The following is a 21005-nucleotide window of genomic DNA, read 5'->3' as shown; positions in this document are numbered from 1 at the left end:
AGTATATATTTTTATTTAATTCTTGAGTACTTGTTACAATTGTCTGTCTGTTTGGCATAATTTTTGCCCATTATATAACAGGTTTCAAACTTGTAAGCAATTAATGAAAGTGTAAAGTAATAAGAAATCTACTCCGTAATTAAATAGACCATAAAAATAGGAAATCACAAATATGTGACACGTTAGATATGCTGACATTGTAATGAATGTACAAAAAAATGCAAAATTTGTGGAGTGTAGCTTCTGAAATTTATATTAGAATAAGATCATGAAGAAGTACCTCAGAATTATGACAAATACTGTTTGCCACAGAGGAAAATGGACAAAATATGCACAAACCAGTGAACAAATTCCCTATAGCTGGGAAGGCAGCATGCTGGACTGCCACCAAAGAATCTGGGTTTAATTCTCAGTAATGGCAATGATTTTTATTTGGAAGAGAGACACAAACAGAACACAATGAGCTTTGTGAGGACAACTGAGGAAACACCTGAGGGATTGGCAAAGGTCGAGTTTGAGAAAGTTGATGTTAATGGGCAAAAGCAATGAACTAATCAGGTGCTCCTCTATAAACAATGGCTGACACATCATTCAGTCAAAGTAGATTGATCTAGGAGTCACTGTGGTCAGTATCAGTTACATTATATAACATACACTATATAGCACATGCATGCTCTTAGTTATTTCAAATAAGAAATACATACATCCATAAAACGTGGTTTTAAAATTTAACTAGCACTTAAATTTTATCTTGTGAAGCAAGTGATAATGACACTTTAGTGAAATCTTCCAGGCGATAGCAAGAATAAACTAAACACTGTGTAGAAATGCAAGAGACTAATCATCCGTAGAAGTGCTATTATGGTTTTGCAGTAGTCAGTTTCATGATTTATATTAAAAATGATTTTTATATATATTTAGAGTGTTGATGTTACTTATTTTGTAGTTAAAAGACAGATAACAGCATCAAATTGTAGTATTTCATGAGGACACTTACATTAAAAGATATGTTTTTGAAACAAAATTAATCATCATCTGCTAACTGAACCAGTGAGTGATAAAAAGGCTTCATGAGACTATGCAGTCATAAAAGTAAGTTCTTTTCCTTCCCCTTCCATCTTTTCACAAGTCACTACACTCATAAACATAAAAGTGAGAGAGACACTTACAGCTTTTCTTCAATATTTTTGCCACTTCTGTACCCCTCCTATCCCCCCCCCCCCCCCGCTCCCCCCACATTTTAAACATATGCAACAGTTAATCCTAGCTCAGTCAAGACCCACAGTAATGACTAATGTTTCACTAGAGTATATAATGTCCTTGCATGTATTGGTTTCAGTCATCTATCTGTTCCTGAAAAAGTATTAAGAGTTATATTATTATTTCAAATTCGGTTAGGAATACCAAAACTGATAGGGAACCAGTAATACAGCAAACAAAAGAAGCTGTGTCTTCAAAGAAAGAATGATAGTGCCATGGATTGAAAACACAAATTAAAGTAATAAGCAAACTAAAAAAGGAGAGATTGTATACTAAAACAAAATTCCACAGATTTATCCAATACAGCTGAGCATAACCTGTATATAAATAATAAATAAAAGGTAACAGATGCTAGCCAAGTTCCAACAATGTTCAATAGAAGAAATCATCAAACCAAAGCAAAGGCAGCTGAGTTACTAACCTGTTAGCTACTGCAATGGTGCCATTTTTTTCGAAATCAGTAGGAGTTTGAAATGAGACTACAGTAAGGACGAGTAGGTACTGACATTAATAGGAAATTGTCAGTGATTCAGTTAACAGAGGTATCATACTTAATTAATTCTTGATCAGAAGGTAGATGGACAGAAGAATATGGTGAGAAGTTAATTTATGGTTGTGGAATAAGAACAACATGTCTCATTCTGAGGCATTGTCACATAGTTATGACGTATTTAACCTGACTGTTCCAGTTTGGAACGTAAGTATATTATCGTACAATTAAAAAAAGATAGTTCAGTAAAGTAGATTGTGACAATCAAAGAAAGTTTGCACTGTACAAGAAGAAAACAAAAACATGTTCTATATGTGAAATGTTGGTGTATTTTGAATGGACAGACACTATGTCGCAATAATAAAACCATGATAGCCAAGTGGATGTGTGTCCTGAAATTAAATGAGATAACAAACCTATGACTAGTATCAGTACAAAACTAAGAAAACATGGGCACTGTAATCTCATTTGAGTAGGTAAGTTCTCAAGATTTAACATTCTTACATCAGAAGCTAATGTTCACAACTATTTTGTGGTAAGCCATTTTTCACCAAAAAAGTCAATATCTGAACTGAGAGACATAAAAGAATGATTTGAAACTGCACCAACCATATTCGTGAGTCTACATGATTTTTTAATATGTTGATCATGACACAAGAACCACTAAAATTTTTGTACTTAATCATGGAGTTCACAAATGCCAGGTAATAATCTAAGAAATTTAATTTTACTGGGCAAATTTTGTAATAACAATGGGAAATGGTAAGATAAAACTACAAGGAAAACTTAAGTATATATCTTCGTGCGCTGAGATAACGAAGTATACACTCTGCAATATTTAAATGCACTGACAAAGGAATTTTTAGAGAACACTATTACATTAACTTTACAAAAATGTATTAGAATCGAAATGAAATTTCAATTCTTTATCAAAGCATTCCATGTAATTAAACTTTCTGATGCATTAATAATGTCTCCAGAGCAAGGCTTGAATACTGTTCTTGGCCTCCCATGGGCAATGCTGCATGGAACTGGGAAGTGCAGGAGAAAAAGCCATGGAGGATGAAGCTATGAGCTGGGCAGCTGTGGTTGAAGCTCAGTTGAATTAGTTGGTTGACTGTTCCCTGCTGAAGGCAAAGCTCTGTGTTAAAGCCCTGGTCCCATTATTTTTAAAGCAACAGGCTTCTAGAAATCTCTGGTGTGAGAAATGAGGATGAAAGGAGGATTGGTAACAACTCATGCTAATAGGAAACCATGATTAATATATCAATAATGTTAACAAAGCCAGCCAACTTAATCATTCATGGTCAGATGTTGGGCAAAAGAAAATGCACACCAGATAAGAATAATACACCTCATGATGAGGCACTGTCACATAGTTATGAGATATTTGACGTGGTTGTTACATTTTTTAGGACATTCAAATAAAGCACAAGCAACATCCTGAATGCAAAGTTCTTGAATTCTTTTCTTGTAAAAAAAAAAAAAAAAAAAAAAAAAAATTATCAATGAATAAATTTACATCACTTTGCCAAGACCAGAATTATTCTAAATTTCCAAATGCCAACAGTATATGTAAGCAAGACGTTGCCACGCATCCACCCCCCCCCCCCCACCGCCCCCCCCTCCCCAATCCCCAAAAAAGAAAAAAAACTAAATTTTTAGAGTGTAATAAAAGATATTGTAGCAAGGTAAGTTTCATTTTTGTGCCTGCTCACTCAAAAACAAAAGAGAAGGAGAACAGTTTATATATCGTGGGAGGAAATTGATTTCCAATTGCAGAGAACAGCTGATGGCTATGTTTAACCACTAAACAAATGACTATACACTACAGATACATTTAAATGCCTTACTTATGTTCTGCTTTGTGTGTAGTGGCTGACATATTATGTCCATATATACAATCGCAAAGACATTTCAACTGTATGAAACTTGCTTATTTGAGTAGTATCAGGCTTTGAAAGTAAGTAGTGTCATCTGAAATTACTACGGTTTATTTACATGTTGCATTGTTATGTAACATAATTACTAGCCACTTATTTCAAAGGGACATAAACATTATACATCTGCAAATGAGGCAATCCTTCCACAATACCCGAGTGCTTTGGTAACAAATGCACTGTCTGTCTTTTGGCTACACTACAGTGCATCTGGACAATGAACTGGCAAGTGAAACAACGACATCTAGTCTCTATAAAAATATAGAACCAAAGCTCTATAACTTTTAATATCTTGGAATAACAATCACGATCTTTTGCTAAGGTGGCCTTTCCTTGCTAGTATCTCTCAGGAACATTCAGATTTTCCTCAGATAATATACATGGTTTATTTCTACAGGTGTCAATTGCAAATTAGCTGATCCTTCAAGGAAATCACCTGCTTTTCCAGAGACTGCTTCTCTTTAGCATTATAGCTCAAGCATCACCGAGTGTAAACGGTAAACAACCACTAACACAACCAACAGCTCGAAGAAGTGACTTCAACTTGTCCCAGACACGTGAATGATGTCACGTGTGTGTATCTCCTTGTCAGAAGTATATAACTTCTTCGTCGGCAGACCGTCGGCTCGACGCAGACTGTGGTGCAGACTCAGGACCAGGGCTTCCAACTCTGTTTACAGGGTGATTGTGAGTGCGATCCAGTCCTCCTGCAGATCTCCGAGACATCCCACTTTCGACAGGTGGCGGAGATGGTAGCTCACTCTGCATAGAAGCAGGACTACTGCCGGTGCGCACATGGCTATGTGGTGATGGTGCCGCAGTCTCATCTGCTGCTGCAGTTCTCGAGGGGGGACTGAAGCTGCCAGAGCCCAAGCGACGATATCCTGAACCTCTCCTACCACTAGTGCTTTCTGTTGCGGAAGACGTCGGTGACTGCCCTTGGCTCAGTTTGTAAGGCAGAATTTGTTGCACAACAGAAGAACTGGAACTGCTGCTACTATTACTGTTGCCAGTGCCACTGCTGCTACCACCCAGCTTTGTGGCCAGTTTATATGGAAGTTGTTGCTTCACCTGAAATTATCACACCATTACACTGTTAGAGTAACAATAACCTGTCAATTGACGTGTACATGGAAAGTAAAACAATGTACTGTACTAATGATATAGTATGATTAAATAAAACTGTGAACCGACAAACTTTCAAGAAGTTGTTCAGAATAACTTCTGGGTACTTTGGTATAAGGGACGAATTGTCTCTGGCAGCTAGTAAGAGAAATAATGGAATTATTTAGTCTGTTACTGCAGTCACCCTTGCTTTGTAACAGTAAAGAAGCCTGTAATATGCAATAACCAAAATATACAAAACACAACACAAAGTAATGCGAAACACCACAAAGAAATGCAAAACCCTCAGATGAAACACACACACTTTTATCACCATATGTTCAATCTGTTCTGTCAATGTACAGTACAGCATGTAACAAATGCAGAACTAACAGGTATTGTTCAAATTGTCGACTACGATGGTCACAACTTAGCATACAGTGATGCACCATTGATTGTCTTACAAGCTAAATACTACCACGAGTTTGGCATACTGCTTCCACAGCTGCAATAATACTAGTAACCATGTCCTTTCAAGTACTGACCAGAGTTTTTTAAAACTAAACTCTTTACATGCACGCAGAAGAAGTAGCCCAATGGTACCATGTCTGGTCACTGAGCTGGTCATGGAAAAGGACACAAAGCAATCAATCTACTGTCATCCAAATTGTAGTTCAAAGTGGTTCCTAACATCAAGTGCAAAGTGTGCCGACATCCAGTGGGACATCATCTAGGAACAACTTGGTTCAGTGTGACAGGAAGTATAAGGGGCTATAAAATGAAAAATGAGCAACCCGCCACAATGAAATCATGGAATGGTTCTATTCAAAAGTAATTGCCGAATGTGTTAAGACATTTATCCCACTGGGAGACAAGACGATCAATTCCTGTTTCACACACTTGGATGCTGATGGATCCACAACTGCACCCACTCTTGCACTTCCTCGTCTGACTGAAACTGAACTTCATGCATGTCTTTCTTCATGTGAAAATAACACAGTGAAATACACGCAATATATTGAGGACGTTGCAATGTTTCCCGACCAAATTGCTGAAGCATAGCCTTTCTCCAACTGGCAGTGTGGGGCCGGGGCTTATCATGCAAGAAGGTCTCAGTCCACACCATTCCTGGACATTTTGACTTTCTGGTGTGTCACTGTTTGTGAAAAGTGTCTTTATAGCATTGTACATTGATTGTTGCTCCACAGTCAAGGAAGTCGATGAGCAGAGGGGCCCTGCAGTCAAAGAAGAAGAGCATTATGACCTTACTGGAACTTTTATGAACAGCTTTGGATTTCTTTGACTGGGCAGTTGCGGAATGTTTCCACTATGGGCTTTGTCATTTGCCCTCAGGATTGAAATGGTGGCGCCACATAATGCCATGATGACCACCACTTTTGACTGCAGGGGCCCTCCGTTCAGTGATTTCTTGAGTGTGAAACCACAATCAACGCGCAGCACTATGAAGACACATCACAGTAACTGTTAAACAGCCCCCCCCCCCCCCCCCCAACCATCCACACTGCCAATCAGACACAGGCTATAATTCAACAATTTGGTTGGCCTGCAACAGCCTTGATCTTTCACCACGTGATTTTCACATCTTTGGCAGCCTTAAGAATGGCAAGAATGGATGTCGGTTCCTGTCAGATAAGGAAGAGCAGGAGTGGACGCAGTTATGGATCTGTCAGCTGACAATCGTGTTCACCAAACAGGAATCGTCCATCTTGTCTCCCTGTGGGATACATGCCTAAATGCATGTGGTGATTACTTTTGAATGAAACCATCCTAAAGTCCCGTTTTGGCAGGTGGTTGATTTTTTGTTTGAAATAGGTAAGATAAGGTCCTTTTACAAAAATCATTTACAATACCCACACATACACAGCGAACAACTGTTAACAGGATTGACATACCACTGTGTGTGGATCTGTGTCATCCCACATATGGCTCTTCCTACTGCTGAATGTGCCCTCTCTTGTAAACATAGCCTCATTTAAACAACATAAAAGCAGGAAAATTGGGGTTTTCTGTACACTGACAGGAAACAATTTGCAAACATCATTCGAAATGGGAAGTCCGCTGGTGGCAATGATTGAACCTTCTGTGAAGGATATGAGTGTAATTGTTGTTCACAAAAGTCTCTCAAAACAGAGGCTGTGCAAAGTGCCAACCACTACAGGAAGAATTCTCACTGATCACTTGTAACACATTCTTTTTAATGCTGGTGTTCTAGCATATCTCAGCCAGTAACATGCAAGGATCCAGTTTCTTGTAGGATCCTATGTACAGAAGTAAAAGTACTGTGACATGATTGCCATCATTGCAGGAACAGTTCAGCAATAATGTCGCCATTCTGCTCTTCAATTGCTTTCAGTGAAGCCCTACATGAGCTGCATGTCACCAACTCTTCATCAGTAAACCTATCCATATTACTGCTGTGTATAAAGCACAATGCAAAAGAGAGAGAGAGAGAGAGAACGAAGAAAGAAAGAAAGCAAACCCCTAGACAGAACTGAGCAGGACTGAATGCAAACTTGAGGAAAACAGAGTAAGGAGGGCATTACTGTTGGTCAACAGCAGGTAACGTGAGCAAATGGAAACAATAAACACAGTGCATACTGTCGACATTTGCATTGTTGTGCACTATTTCCAGTGCAGTACAGATAGGAAGCCACTGGATCAAGAAACTAAACAAACTGCAATAACTGTAATGAGGTGCCAGATTCTGTGGGTCCCTTATCCCAAAATACTCAAAAAATATTTCCGAACAAACTGTGAAAGTTCGTTGGTGGAGTTCTGGTTCATGATATACACTCCTGGAAATGGAAAAAAGAACACATTGACACCGGTGTGTCAGACCCACCATACTTGCTCCGGACACTGCGAGAGGGCTGTACAAGCAATGATCACACGCACGGCACAGCGGACACACCAGGAACCGCGGTGTTGGCCGTCGAATGGCGCTAGCTGCGCAGCATTTGTGCACCGCCGCCGTCAGTGTCAGCCAGTTTGCCGTGGCATACGGAGCTCCATCGCAGTCTTTAACACTGGTAGCATGCCGCGACAGCGTGGACGTGAACCGTATGTGCAGTTGACGGACTTTGAGCGAGGGCGTATAGTGGGCATGCGGGAGGCCGGGTGGACGTACCGCCGAATTGCTCAACACGTGGGGCGTGAGGTCTCCACAGTACATCGATGTTGTTGCCAGTGGTCGGCGGAAGGTGCACGTGCCCGTCGACCTGGGACCGGACCGCAGCGACGCACGGATGCACGCCAAGACCGTAGGATCCTACGCAGTGCCGTAGGGGACCGCACCGCCACTTCCCAGCAAATTAGGGACACTGTTGCTCCTGGGGTATCGGCGAGGACCATTCGCAACCGTCTCCATGAAGCTGGGCTACGGTCCCGCACACCGTTAGGCCGTCTTCCGCTCACGCCCCAACATCGTGCAGCCCGCCTCCAGTGGTGTCGCGACAGGCGTGAATGGAGGGACGAATGGAGACGTGTCGTCTTCAGCGATGAGAGTCGCTTCTGCCTTGTTGCCAATGATGGTCGTATGCGTGTTTGGCGCCGTGCAGGTGAGCGCCACAATCAGGACTGCATACGACCGAGGCACACAGGGCCAACACCCGGCATCATGGTGTGGGGAGCGATCTCCTACACTGGCCGTACACCACTGGTGATCGTCGAGGGGACACTGAATAGTGCACGGTACATCCAAACCGTCATCGAACCCATCGTTCTACCATTCCTAGACCGGCAAGGGAACTTGCTGTTCCAACAGGACAATGCACGTCCGCATGTATCCCGTGCCACCCAACGTGCTCTAGAAGGTGTAAGTCAACTACCCTGGCCAGCAAGATCTCCGGATCTGTCCCCCATTGAGCATGTTTGGGACTGGATGAAGCGTCGTCTCACGCGGTCTGCACGTCCAGCACGAACGCTGGTCCAACTGAGGCGCCAGGTGGAAATGGCATGGCAAGCCGTTCCACAGGACTACATCCAGTATCTCTACGATCGTCTCCATGGGAGAATAGCAGCCTGCATTGCTGCGAAAGGTGGATATACACTGTACTAGTGCCGACATTGTGCATGCTCTGTTGCCTGTGTCTATGTGCCTGTGGTTCTGTCAGTGTGATCATGTGATGTATCTGACCCCAGGAATGTGTCAATAAAGTTTCCCCTTCCTGGGACAATGAATTCACGGTGTTCTTATTTCAATTTCCAGGAGTGTAGTTACCCTCCTCCCTGACAGACTGAAATTTTTTAAATAGAGGGCATAAAGATGCGCAAAAATAGGCAGGGAACATGTGAAAACTAACAAAAATTGGGACTGGGCCTGTTGTTGAATAATGGTGGATAAGACCAACAAATGAGACGTTTCTTGACAGGTAATATAATAGAAAACAAACAACTACAATAAATAAGGGACAAGTATAAAAACAGAAAAGAAACAAGTAAATAGCAGCAGGAACACACACCTATAAAAGGTACGAGGGTGGTTTGTGAAAAGTTTTCGCAATGGAATAGAAAAAAATTACTTACATCACTGAAAGTTTTTTTTTTATTTTTCAATGTAGTCTCCTTGCAGATTAATGCACTTGGTCCAATGATGTTCCAGTGCTTTGATCCCATCTCGAAAATGAGTTTCTCTTCGTTTGAAGTGAATCTTCGTCCACCAAGGAAAAGTTTCAGTTTTGGGAAGAGATGGAAGTCTGACGGAGCCATATTAGGTGAATAAGGCAGGTGTGTCAACAATTCATATCTAAGTTCATGTAATTTTGCCAAGGTGACAGCATATGTGTGCGGGCACACATTGCTTGATGGAAGGTGACTTTCTTCCTTGCTAAACCTGGCCTTTTTTCACATATCTTTTGTTGCAATTTGTATAGGAGGTTAGCATAGTATTCTCCAGTAATTGTTTACCCAGTGGGGAGATAATCTACAAACAGAATCCCCTTCGCATCCCAGAACACTGATACCATGACCTTCCTCACCGAAGGAATTGTCTTTGCTTTCTCTGGTGGCAGAGATTCAGCATGTTTCCACTGCTTTGACTGTTGTTTTGTCTTTTGGGGTATAGTAGTGCACTTGTCTCACTTATGTGTCCTTCACCTGATAGTATAGTCTCACTCAAGGCAGCTAAATCTATATTTAACCTAGCTAGTTCATGGCTGATAAGAGCGGTTCTTCTCTCTGGCCTGTCACTGTTCACGTCCAGGAGGGTCCTGACATTCCACGTTCCTATGGTCATTATCATTTCATTCTTCTTTGTAGGGAGCCCATTGTGCTCATGTGGGAGCCGTCTAGATGCTTGTAAAACAATAAACTGGTAGCCAAGATCACAGGAATTCTTTTTATTCCACGATTACTGGTTTCGGCAAAACTAAAGCCACCATCATCGGATCTTAGGACACATACAGGTTACAACATCAAGGCAAACAATGGTGATATTAATGGTTGCCTATAACACGCAAGCCTTACAAAATTGTTGTGAGTAGCGCATAGGCATCCAAGAGAGATGACATTATAAATGTTAAGTGTCTCCATCACATACAAGCACAAGCTCCGATGAAGGGCTTTAGTTCTGCTGAAACTGGTAATCCTGGAATAAAAAGAATTCCTGAGATCTTGGCTACCACTTTATTGTTTTATTTCATTCTTCTTTGGTTTTCATCCGCAGTATAAGGAGTTACTTTCTGGGTGTGGATTCCCAGCCTGGTTCCAGTGTGACACTTTCAGAGACTGTGCTTCCTGAACCTCGATGCTGGTTTAGCCCTTCAAGAGGGACGATTGTTATGATTTTCTGTGCAAGACAACTGCAGGAGAAGTGCAGAGAACAACAAAATCCTTTACTATTAGCTTTTTATGACCTAGAAAAGGCCTTTCCTTTGATACAGTTTCTAGAGGAGCCATGTAGATGGTCTTAAAATGTTTCGGCTGCCCTGAACATTTTGTTGACTTGATTAAAGCTCTCCATGATGACATGAGTGGACAGGTCATCTGCCAGAATGAAACATCTAATGAATTCCCAATAAGGAGTGGGCTCAAACAAGGATGTGTTCTTGCACCAACATTATTTGCCTTGTACCTGTCAGCTATGCTTTATGATACATCAGTGAACAACGCTGGGGTAGAACCAAAGTACAGGTTCGATGGAGGATTATTTAATTGTTTCAGCAAGGTATACAAACGATTTGGTCTTTCCATCAATATTCAAAAGACAAAGGTGCTCGCACAAGCTCCTGGCTCTTCCCTGCCTGATTTCAGCACGTCCATTTCTGATACACCCTTGGAAAAAGTGGATAGTTTCCTGTATCTAGGAAGCATATTGTCATCTAATTGCTCATCTGAAAAAGACATGGAGAACAAAATACGTGCTGCTCATGTAGCGTTTGGTCGTCTCAGAACATATGTCTTCCTGAATAAAGACCTAACACTATACACCAAATTGATGGTGTATAAAGCTGTTGTCATCTCAACACTGCTCTATGGTTGCGAAACCTGAACATTATATCACAATGATCTGAAGAAACTAGAACGCTTCAACCAACAGAAGCTAAGATACATCATGAACATGAAATGGGATGACATTATATCGAATACCACCGTTCTTGAGAAAGCGAAAATGAATTGTTTAGAAGCTCTCATTATTGGGCACCAACTAAGACGGGTTGGGCATGTCCAGTGGATGAGAGATGACAGACTTCCACAACAGGTAAAAGGCCGCGAGGTGCCCCTCTTAAATGCTATAAGGGTCAGTATAAGAAACTGGTCCACCTTAGAAGAAGATCGCAGTCTCTGGTGCTCAACTACCTCAAATGCTCTTCAGAACTTTGAGTGGGAACGTCGAAGACTGGAGAATGACAAACACCAGAGACGTTAACTCCTCCAGGCCCAGCCATGTCCTCCACCTTCCAACATTTGTAATTTCTGTGGTCGCTTGTTCCATGCCAGGATTGGACTACTAAGCCATCAAAGACATTTTCACACCTGAACCATGACAAAGGAAATCTCAGGAAAGGAATGAAAACTCTGATACTAGTATCACCCGCCGCCGCCGATGATAGTAGTGCAACCAAGTTTCGCCTGTGGTCATAAACTGGCTCAAAAAATCTTATTTGTTTCTCCTAAAATGGGCCAAAAGCTGTTCTGATATGTCCATTCTCATGCGTTTTTGATCCAGTGTCAAGAGTCGCACCACCCATCTTGCCGATAATTTTTTCATTTCTAATTCTTCAGTTAAAATGTCATATACCCTTTCAGATGAAATCTGGCAAGTGTGAGCAATTTCACACTCTTTCAATCTGTGATCCTCCATGACGATTTTGTGCACTTTTGCAATGATTTCTGGAGTAGTGACACATCTTGGCTGACAACTGCGCAGATCATCATCTAAGCTCTCCTGACCAAATTTAAATTCATTCGTCCACTTGGCAACAGTTGAATACGAAGGAGCAGAGTCTCCCAGTGTATTCTTGAAATAGGCATGAATGTCCTTTGCTTTCATACCTTTCTTTATGAAGTACTTAATCACTGCTTGAATCTCTATTTTTTTCCATCTTCGCAAATCACTAAGCGGGAACAACTACAGAGCCACATCGCCACCACAGCTCTCTTCCAAGAGCACTGACATGTCAAATATTTACAGGTAACAGTCCAATGAATATCACGTGAATGACTCAGTGCACTCGGGCTGACCTCTCGTGGTGATTTCACCAAACCACCCTCGTATTATAGTTTGCAAGCTTTCAGAGCCAGTGGCTCCTCCTCCTGGCAAAAGGGTTGAAGTGGGATGGAAGAGGGGTGAAGGAAAAGGACTGGACCTCTTCCATCCCCTTCAACCCTTCTGCCACGAGAAGGAGCCACTTGCTCCGAAAGCTTGCAAACTGTACCTTTTTTATGTGTGTTCTCCTGCCATTATATTATATTTTCAAAAATTGATTATTTTTGTTGATAAAAAAGTGAATTGGCAAAAAATAACAAACAATTCAAATGAACCTATGATTTCTTATTTTCGTATCAAAATAGAATATTACAATCATTATTACTAAAACACACTCACTTTTCAATTTCTTTTGCTTCAATACGAACAGAAACACAAAATTTCAATTATATTTTAATAGAAAAATAGTATGAAATACAGATATGTAGTAACTCATTGCATTTTACTTTTAATGACAAGAATGTGAAAACAGAAGACCAGGTTTAAATGTCTGAATTCGAGGTGAAAAAAGATGGTCCACAGCAAATCTTTATTGTATTACTACAAGCCAAGCTCCTGTTACCAATTTGCTAGAACCTTTATAACTTATTTTCACCTAACAGTACTGAATAATATTCTTCCCCTAGACAATAACTCTGACATGTTCAAATCTGCAATATTTTTGCTGTGCTGGCAATTTGCTATTTTTAAATGTACCCTTGGATATCTGGTGAATCACTTTGTCCCGCTGCTCTCAGAAGTACGCAGTTTAAGTTTAGGCACAGAAGTTTCAAAATCAGGACAAACTTTTTGATGTGTCACCACATCCACAAATCAGATTTGGTCTTGCACCATGGATTCATCATCTCATATTTTATCGTATGTTGCTCTCTGTACATACCGGATACCACACAATGTTACTCATACATAGGGCTTTAAATGAAGAGTCACAGGTAGCAGATATATTTAATAATCATTTCTTAAATAAGACAGAAAGTATAGACACAAACGAGGGGAAAAATTGCAGCAGTATATTGAGAAAGTAACTCTAAAAAAATTCAGTCACTTGGAAGTATCACCAACTTCTTCTTCTGAAATTAAGAAAATCTCACATTCTCTCATAAATAAAAGCTCAACTGGTTTTGATGGTGCTTTGAACATAGTACTTAAGATTTGTTCCCATATAATAAGCCCAGTCTTGTCTGAAAAATGTAATACATCGCTACCTCAAGGCATTTCTCCAGAGAGATTGAAATAAGCCATTGTTAAACCCCTCTTTAAGAAAGGTGACAAGAGGGATGTGAATAACTACTGCCCTGTATCACCACTGACAATTTTCCAAAATTTTTGAGAAGGTGTATTTCAGAAAAGTTTCTCACCTTAGCAACAACAATATTCTCAGCAAATTGCAGTTTGGGTTTCAGAAGAATTGCTCTATTGAGACTGCCATTTACATGTTTGCTCACCAAATTTTACAAGAATTAAATAATAAAATAGTGCTGGTTGGTATTTTCTGTGAACTACATAAAACACCTGCCTGTGTGAATCACATTATTCTACAGAAATTGAAGTTTTATGGGACTGACGGTACAACCAACAAATGGATGATATCATATCAAACCAAAAGAGTGCTGAACGTTGTACTTAGTGATTCAACGAATATAGTCTGGGGACACCATCCTGACTAAGGAGAAATCACAAATAGAGGTTCCCCAAGGCTCAATATTAGGATCACTATCGTTCCTCATATATGTAAATGATCTTCCGTCTAATATACAATAAGCGGAAATAGTTCTTTTTGCAGAACCAGACCATGCATACATACAGAAACAGAAGAAATGGTAAACAATATTCTCCACTAGTTTTCTGTGAATGGTCTCAGCTCAATCTTAAAAAGACAATACATTCAGTTCTGCGCATCTTGGGGTACTACAGCAATAATAAATGTAACAAAGTGAGGAAACAATAAACAGGGTGGAAACTTCAAAATTTGTAGGTGTCCATACAGATAAGAATCTGAAGTAGAAAAAGCACATTTTGGAGCTCCTAATGCAACTTAAATCCGCTACATTTGCACTTAGAATCACTAAATATCTTGAGGAAACACAAATCAGTAAGTTGACATATTTTGCATATCTTTATTCAATAAGGTCATATGGAATAATTTTCGGGGGTAACTCATCTTTAAGAAAGGAAGTGTTCATAGCTCTAAAACAAGATGTAAGGATAATATGTGGTACTCATCCACGATCTCCTTGTAGCACCTGTTTAACAAGTTGGGCATTCTGATTACTGGTTCACAGTATATTTATTTCCTCATGAAGTTCATTGTAAGTAATCCACTACTGTTCAAAAGGAACAATGAGGTACATCATAATTACAATACCAGAAGGAAAAAAATGACATTCATTACTCCACATTAAGGCTGTCTTTAGCACAAAAACAGAGGCACCATGCTGCAACTAAAATTTTTGATCACTTATCCAGAGATATAAAATGTCTGGCAGACAGGAAAGCAAAATTTGAAAACAAACTGAAAAAGTTTGTTCTCAACAATTCCTTCAATAGAATATACACTATATTGTAATCTGTAATGTATAGAAGGTGTTGGGTAAGAATTACCAACTCAATCGGTACATATTAAAAACAAAAAAATTTATGATTTGTCATGTAAAATGATCCATGGAACATGAAACTAACTAATGAATTAACTACATGTACACTGGAATCAAAGATCAGTGATGTAATCTATTTTCTGTCATGATTTACTAACAATTTAACAAGCTTTCATTTCCTTCCGATTGGCCCTATGTCCTCTGCAACTTAACTGTTTCACAGCAACAGTTATAGGTATGTAGCAGAATGATTACACATTAGTGTAGCAAGACTTCTGATCCCATGTCAATAGGACTTCATAATACTATGTAGCGTAACTGGGTGCAAGTCAATAGGATTCAGAAAGGTGAGGTAATACTGTTTGGAAATGAGATTTATGGCCACTGCATCATCTCTTGGGATTAAGTTGGCCTGACTTGGCCTATCATGTTGTGGAGTTTAGCAATAAGTTGGAGTCTGTGCCCACAGATTGTAGTGTTTCGAGAATTTCTGCGTAAATTCTATAACCACTCGACTTTCTACAGTCTCGAACACACGATATTTTAGATTTTAAGAGTGGGATACTAGAATGCTACCTACTGCGCCTCACATGTTTGTGTGTGCAGGTGAGAAATCAGCCGCGAGCAGCAGGTAGACGTGGTGGAAAAATGGCACCGACAAGTACTTGTCAGGTGATCCATGGAAGTTCTAGCGAAAGTATATGGAAAAACCGTGGAACTTCTAGGTTATTCTGTGCTAATCATATCAGTGACCATTGTTATGAATAACAAAAACAATTGAGATTCTGAAGTCTAACTCTCATCTTGAGCTTGCTGGAGGCAAGAGGTATTTTACGATTTGTTTGTAATAGAGTTATGGTTGTTAAGCCAACTCTTTCCTAAATGTACTTAAATCTGTTTCTAATGTGAGACGATATTAGTGACTTACAAGAAATCTAATGTGCCAAGTGTGAATTTTGTTCTTTATGAAGCTCAAATATACTGATAGTCGTTGAAAAGTATTCTTCGAGTACCTACTTATTTCACAAGTAGTGAGAGAGTCTTTAAGGTTCCTGTAACTAACATCATTCTTCGGAGATGAAGTTTATAGAGATTCCAGAAGCTGGCAATCCACAGAAGAAGATCAACTGTGTACACCAAGTGAGTCGACTTGTATAAGAGAAGTGGGAAATTTGCACATACACTTCACACACTCTTAGTCGTCAAAACGTTAGAAGATGGGCAGTCAAAGCAAACTGTTTTCCTGTTTCAATAGGCATTGTCTGAAATAAAAAAATCTCCATGTGAAGTAAAACACTGGACTGCAGAATTTATATGACAGCAATAGATCATCTGACATTGGACATTTTTGTCAGGCGACACTTTCTTGTAATACTTACATACTACGGTCTGTTTCAGTCTCTGACTATCCTATCAGTAAGAAAGAATACAACCACAACATCAAATCTCATGCACCTCTTCACTTACAGAGAGCAACTTAAACATGGTAAAAATGTGTAAAACAATTCATTAGTCTCCAATAATAAGGCAGTGTGGTTCAATCTGGGGCAACCAATAAACTGGCTGCCCAGGACACACCAGCTTATTGTACTGATGTTATGTTACTACTTTTTGATAAATTTCATGGTACTGGAATGTCATAATCCTCAGAAACTCTGCAAATGGAGCCTTCTAATGTATGCCCTTTGACCTCAAGTTCTGGTACCTGTAAGAAATTTTGATTTACTTCGAATTACATGACATGACTTTTTGTAAACTTAAGGGTTCAGCTGTTGGCTGTGAACCAGTTTTACAACTGTCCCATTATTCTCCTGACCATGCGTGGTATAGATTTGTTTAGACCATTTCTCAATACACTTGCATCAAGATCACAGATTAGTGTTTGAAGACTTCTCCAATGTCTGGATAAACCATTTATGTAATCTAGGAACAGCCAAGAAAAGTAGCAGGCCAAGCAATGAACCTTGTGGCACACTCCAACCATGCAACGAGAAGGCTTACAATCTTATACTATTTTGATTTCCCTAGTACAGTTTTATTATCTGGACAATCGAGGGCCTTGATATCACCACAGAAAATGCCAACAGGGTTTATTCCAAGAACTTAGGCTTACAGTTGTGTTAATATACTGATCACAGGTTAAATTTTTTTCTTATGATTTAGCTGCATTTACTTTACCCATCTACTTGTTGGTTGGTTGGTTTACGGACTAAAGGGAACAAACTACAAGGTAATCAGTTCCTCCTACATGGAACAGGCAAGTCAACAAAACTACACACCAAGGAAAGGCCTTGTGCACAAGGGGAAAGGAAAAAAGGTGGGCGAGGTGCACTGTCCAGGGAGCAGCCAGAGGTCCTCAAAGGAAGAAACTGTGACAGGGAACATACACCCCTGCCACTTATAAGAGGTACCGCATTCAACAATACACAGCAAATACTAGCGACATGGACACGGTGAGAGAAATGCAGGAAAATAGAAGAACACCAAGTCACACAGAACACACAAGGAAGGGAAGAAGAGCAAAAGAATGGCTAGGCGAGAGCTGGGGCAGACCACTGCAAGTCTATACAGCCATTGTCCAGTCGGGGCAGAGGAGGCAACAAGGAGTCTTGCCAAAACAGACCGACGAGGCTGAGGCGTCCTTCCTCTAAGAGAGTGATAAAAACCCCCTTCACAAATAAACTGTAAAACCAGTTCAGCTGGACAGCTAGGTTAGGACAGACCAAGAAGACCGCCATCAAATGGGCACCACAATGGCACTGGGGTGAATTCTTGCAATGGAGGAGATGACTATGAGCTGGCCAAGTATGGCCGATGCGGAGCCAACAAAGAATGATGGAGACGAGAGGCCTGCATTTAGGACCTCCACAAATTTGTGGTCTCCTTTATCACCCATAGTTTTTTTGGCCATTCCATGTTCCAAAACCTTAGAACTTGGTGGTGTAATATCAATTGAAGGTCCGATGCCGGAATACCAAACTCAAGAGGCGGCTTGCCGGTAGCATATTTAGCCAGCCTGTGTGCATTCCCCAGTATCCTAAAGTGACCTGGGGTCTGGACAATGACCATCGAGTGTCCACATTATTTGAGGGATAAAGGGGAATCCTGGATAGTCAGGACCAAGGGATGGTGAGGTTAACACTGGTTAAGAGCTTGTGCTGCCCAAGGAGTTGCTACAGATGAGGAACGACTCACTGGTGCAGGAGCAGATATGCTCAAGAGCATGCGGAAGTCTACCAAATCCGCAGTGAAAATACTGTAGTCATCCAGCAACAAAAAGGGTTTCATTACATCCCATGTGAGCGTAAGAAAAACCAGTGTGACCGGTAACCATTGGATCTCTATATCTGGCAAGAGGGGACAGTAGTTCAGGTGCTCCAGGGAGCAGCGGATGCGAACGCATAAGCAATCAACTGTTGTTGGCGCAGAATCCACAACAGTGGAATCTTGCTCTGTTAGGATACTGATCGTGGGTTGGTATCGCTGAGGCATCGAAGAGAATTGAGGTATTATCAACATATTTGCTTTAACTGACGAAGATGGGAGAGCCATGTCAACCAAGCACCAGACTAGTCCCAAAACATGATGAGAGTCTGCCCTGTTGAGGGACTGGCCATCAAAGTACAGATCCAGATGGGGATACACTGTACAAAATGCATAATACAGGTCTTGCTAGCCGAAAATTGGAGAGCCCAAGAATGCACTCTTTGTATTGTTCCCTGCAGTCTGCGTTCAGCAACGCTCATCACGAATGAACAAAAATAAATGCAAAAGTCATCACCATACAAAGAGGGGGACACTGTAGGTCCTACAGACACCACCATACCCATTAAGAAGAGAGGGACACTCAAAACAGAACTCTGCGAAACCCCATTATTTTGCAGATGTAAGGTGCTATGGGACGCACCAATCTGCACCTGGAAAGTGCGACATGTAAGAAAGTTCTGGATAAAAACTGAGAATGGGCCACAGAGGCCCCACTCATGTAAGGCGATAAGGATGTGATGGTGTGATGTGGTATTACAAGCTTTATGCAGATCAAAGAATACTGAAATAAGGTGATGTTGCTGGGCAAAAGCCGTTCGATAGCAGACTCCAGGTGGACTAAATTATCCACAGCTGAATGCACTTGGCGAAAACCACACTGAGTCAAAGCCAAATGTCCTAGGATACAAGGAGCCAATACAGCCCTCGACTCACAATACATGTTTAAGTACTAGGTCTATAACTTTGCTTCCGCCGTTTTTTCTCAATGTTTGGGGCTTTATTGTGGAAAATCTTACAAAAAAAATTATGATTCATAGTATTGCCCATCACTGGCCACTATATTCTCCCATCTTCTGGATAGCATACGAATCCCATGGCGGAAGAACTGGGTGTCTTTTGTGGGGATCCATGAATCGATTCAATTTTGCACTTGTTCATACGATCAGAAGTGCTAGTCAGACAGACTGTATGCTACTGATCGAAAAAGGTGGTAGCCAGAGAGAGCAATGTATGGAAAATATGGTGGGAGGGATAGGACTTCTCATTTCAACGTTTCCATGTATATTTTGACGGGTTTTGCGACATGGGGTCAAGCACTGATGTGCTGCAAAATTATCTTTACATGTCTATCACTGTATTCTGGCTCTTTGTGTTTCAGTGCTGGGCTCGAACACATCAATTGCTTTCGATAATGATGTCCTACGACTGTCTCCGTGTGTTTCAGTAGCTACGAAAACTTTCTGTCTTCCCCTGCCATGCCGGTCTTTGACATCAAAAGCACCGTTCTTAAGGCTTTGAAAACATTCTCTGCACGTTCTTCCACCAATAGTTCCCTCACTATTGGTCTTACCCAGCGTTATAAGAGCCACAGCCACAGATTTCTTCCTGTTAAAGCAGAAAATTAAAACTTCCCGCAAATGGCGAGAAATGGGAATGTAAGTTGACGTACTTAATCGAGAATAACCTTATGATGCAATCACAAATCGACTAATATTTTTATGGCATTATGTTGACAGATGCCTAAGCTTAGAGTATTACACCTATGGCTGCCCACCTTTTCCCCACTTGCCGCTACTGCCATCTATTGCAAAACGGCACAAGCAAAGTTATAGACCTAATAAGTAACTTGCAGAGGGTACTGGTTAAACTGATTGGACAACAGCTATCCATCTGAAGAGGCGGGTTATCAGATTTGAAAACTGCAATAGGGACAGCCTTGCTTCAAATGCGATTGAAAAGGGGAAGTATATGATGCTGGCTAACCGCTGAAAAATGTTGAGACATTTGGTTGTGCAACCGGCCAAGTCTAGGAGCTGTGTCGTGGCAGAGAGCAAGGGCGCTAGTGAATTCCCACTTGCTAAATGGGACATTATAAGGCTCCAGGTGATGGAGAACAAAATATAAATGGAGTTGCTTCTGATGGTGTTTAAGAAGATGGAACATGAGTGGACAGTGGACTGATGATGAGGCCTAGGGAAATGCCGAGCAAAATGCTCAGTGATGAGAGTCCGAGCTGGTGAGGATAACACCATTCAGGGGAATTCCTGAGATGCCTGTAGGCAGGCAGCCATAAAAGCACCTGATCTTTGCCTGTAACTGTGACGAGGGGGTGTGCAGGCCTATAGCAGTGACTTACCTGTTTCTAGCCTTTAATTAGATAACTGGCCTGAGTATTAAGCTGTTTAAAGGCTAGGAGTGGTCAAGAGATGCGATTTGTAGCATTGGAGTGCACGATGGCAGTCTTTAATAGCTGCAGCAATTTTGGAGGTCCACCAAGAGACAGACGTCTGTCAGGGAGATCCCGGGGAGGAGGGAATTGCTAAAGAACTGCTGAAAGGATGACGTCAATCAAACTCTGTGCAGAATCACAAATGCCATTGTGTGGTGGAGCGGTTGGGATGGCA

At 40.9% G+C, this 21005-nt stretch overlaps 1 protein-coding gene across 1 annotated transcript in view; it reads right to left on the bottom strand.

The window, feature by feature from the left end:
* Positions 1–3481: 3481 nt before the first annotated feature.
* The window catches only part of LOC126262284 (rho guanine nucleotide exchange factor 18), a 628397-nt gene continuing 610873 nt past the window's right edge, over positions 3482–21005 (bottom strand). Inside the window, exon 29 of the mRNA XM_049958802.1 lies at positions 3482–4761. Coding sequence (XP_049814759.1) covers positions 4279–4761 — 483 coding nt within the window. The 3' untranslated portion in view covers positions 3482–4278. The remainder of the gene's footprint in view (positions 4762–21005) is intronic.

This window comes from Schistocerca nitens, chromosome 6, assembly GCF_023898315.1.
Source record: "Schistocerca nitens isolate TAMUIC-IGC-003100 chromosome 6, iqSchNite1.1, whole genome shotgun sequence".
In the NCBI taxonomy this organism is placed as follows: Eukaryota; Metazoa; Arthropoda; class Insecta; order Orthoptera; family Acrididae; genus Schistocerca; species Schistocerca nitens.
This window is presented reverse-complemented; position numbering and strand designations above follow the sequence as displayed.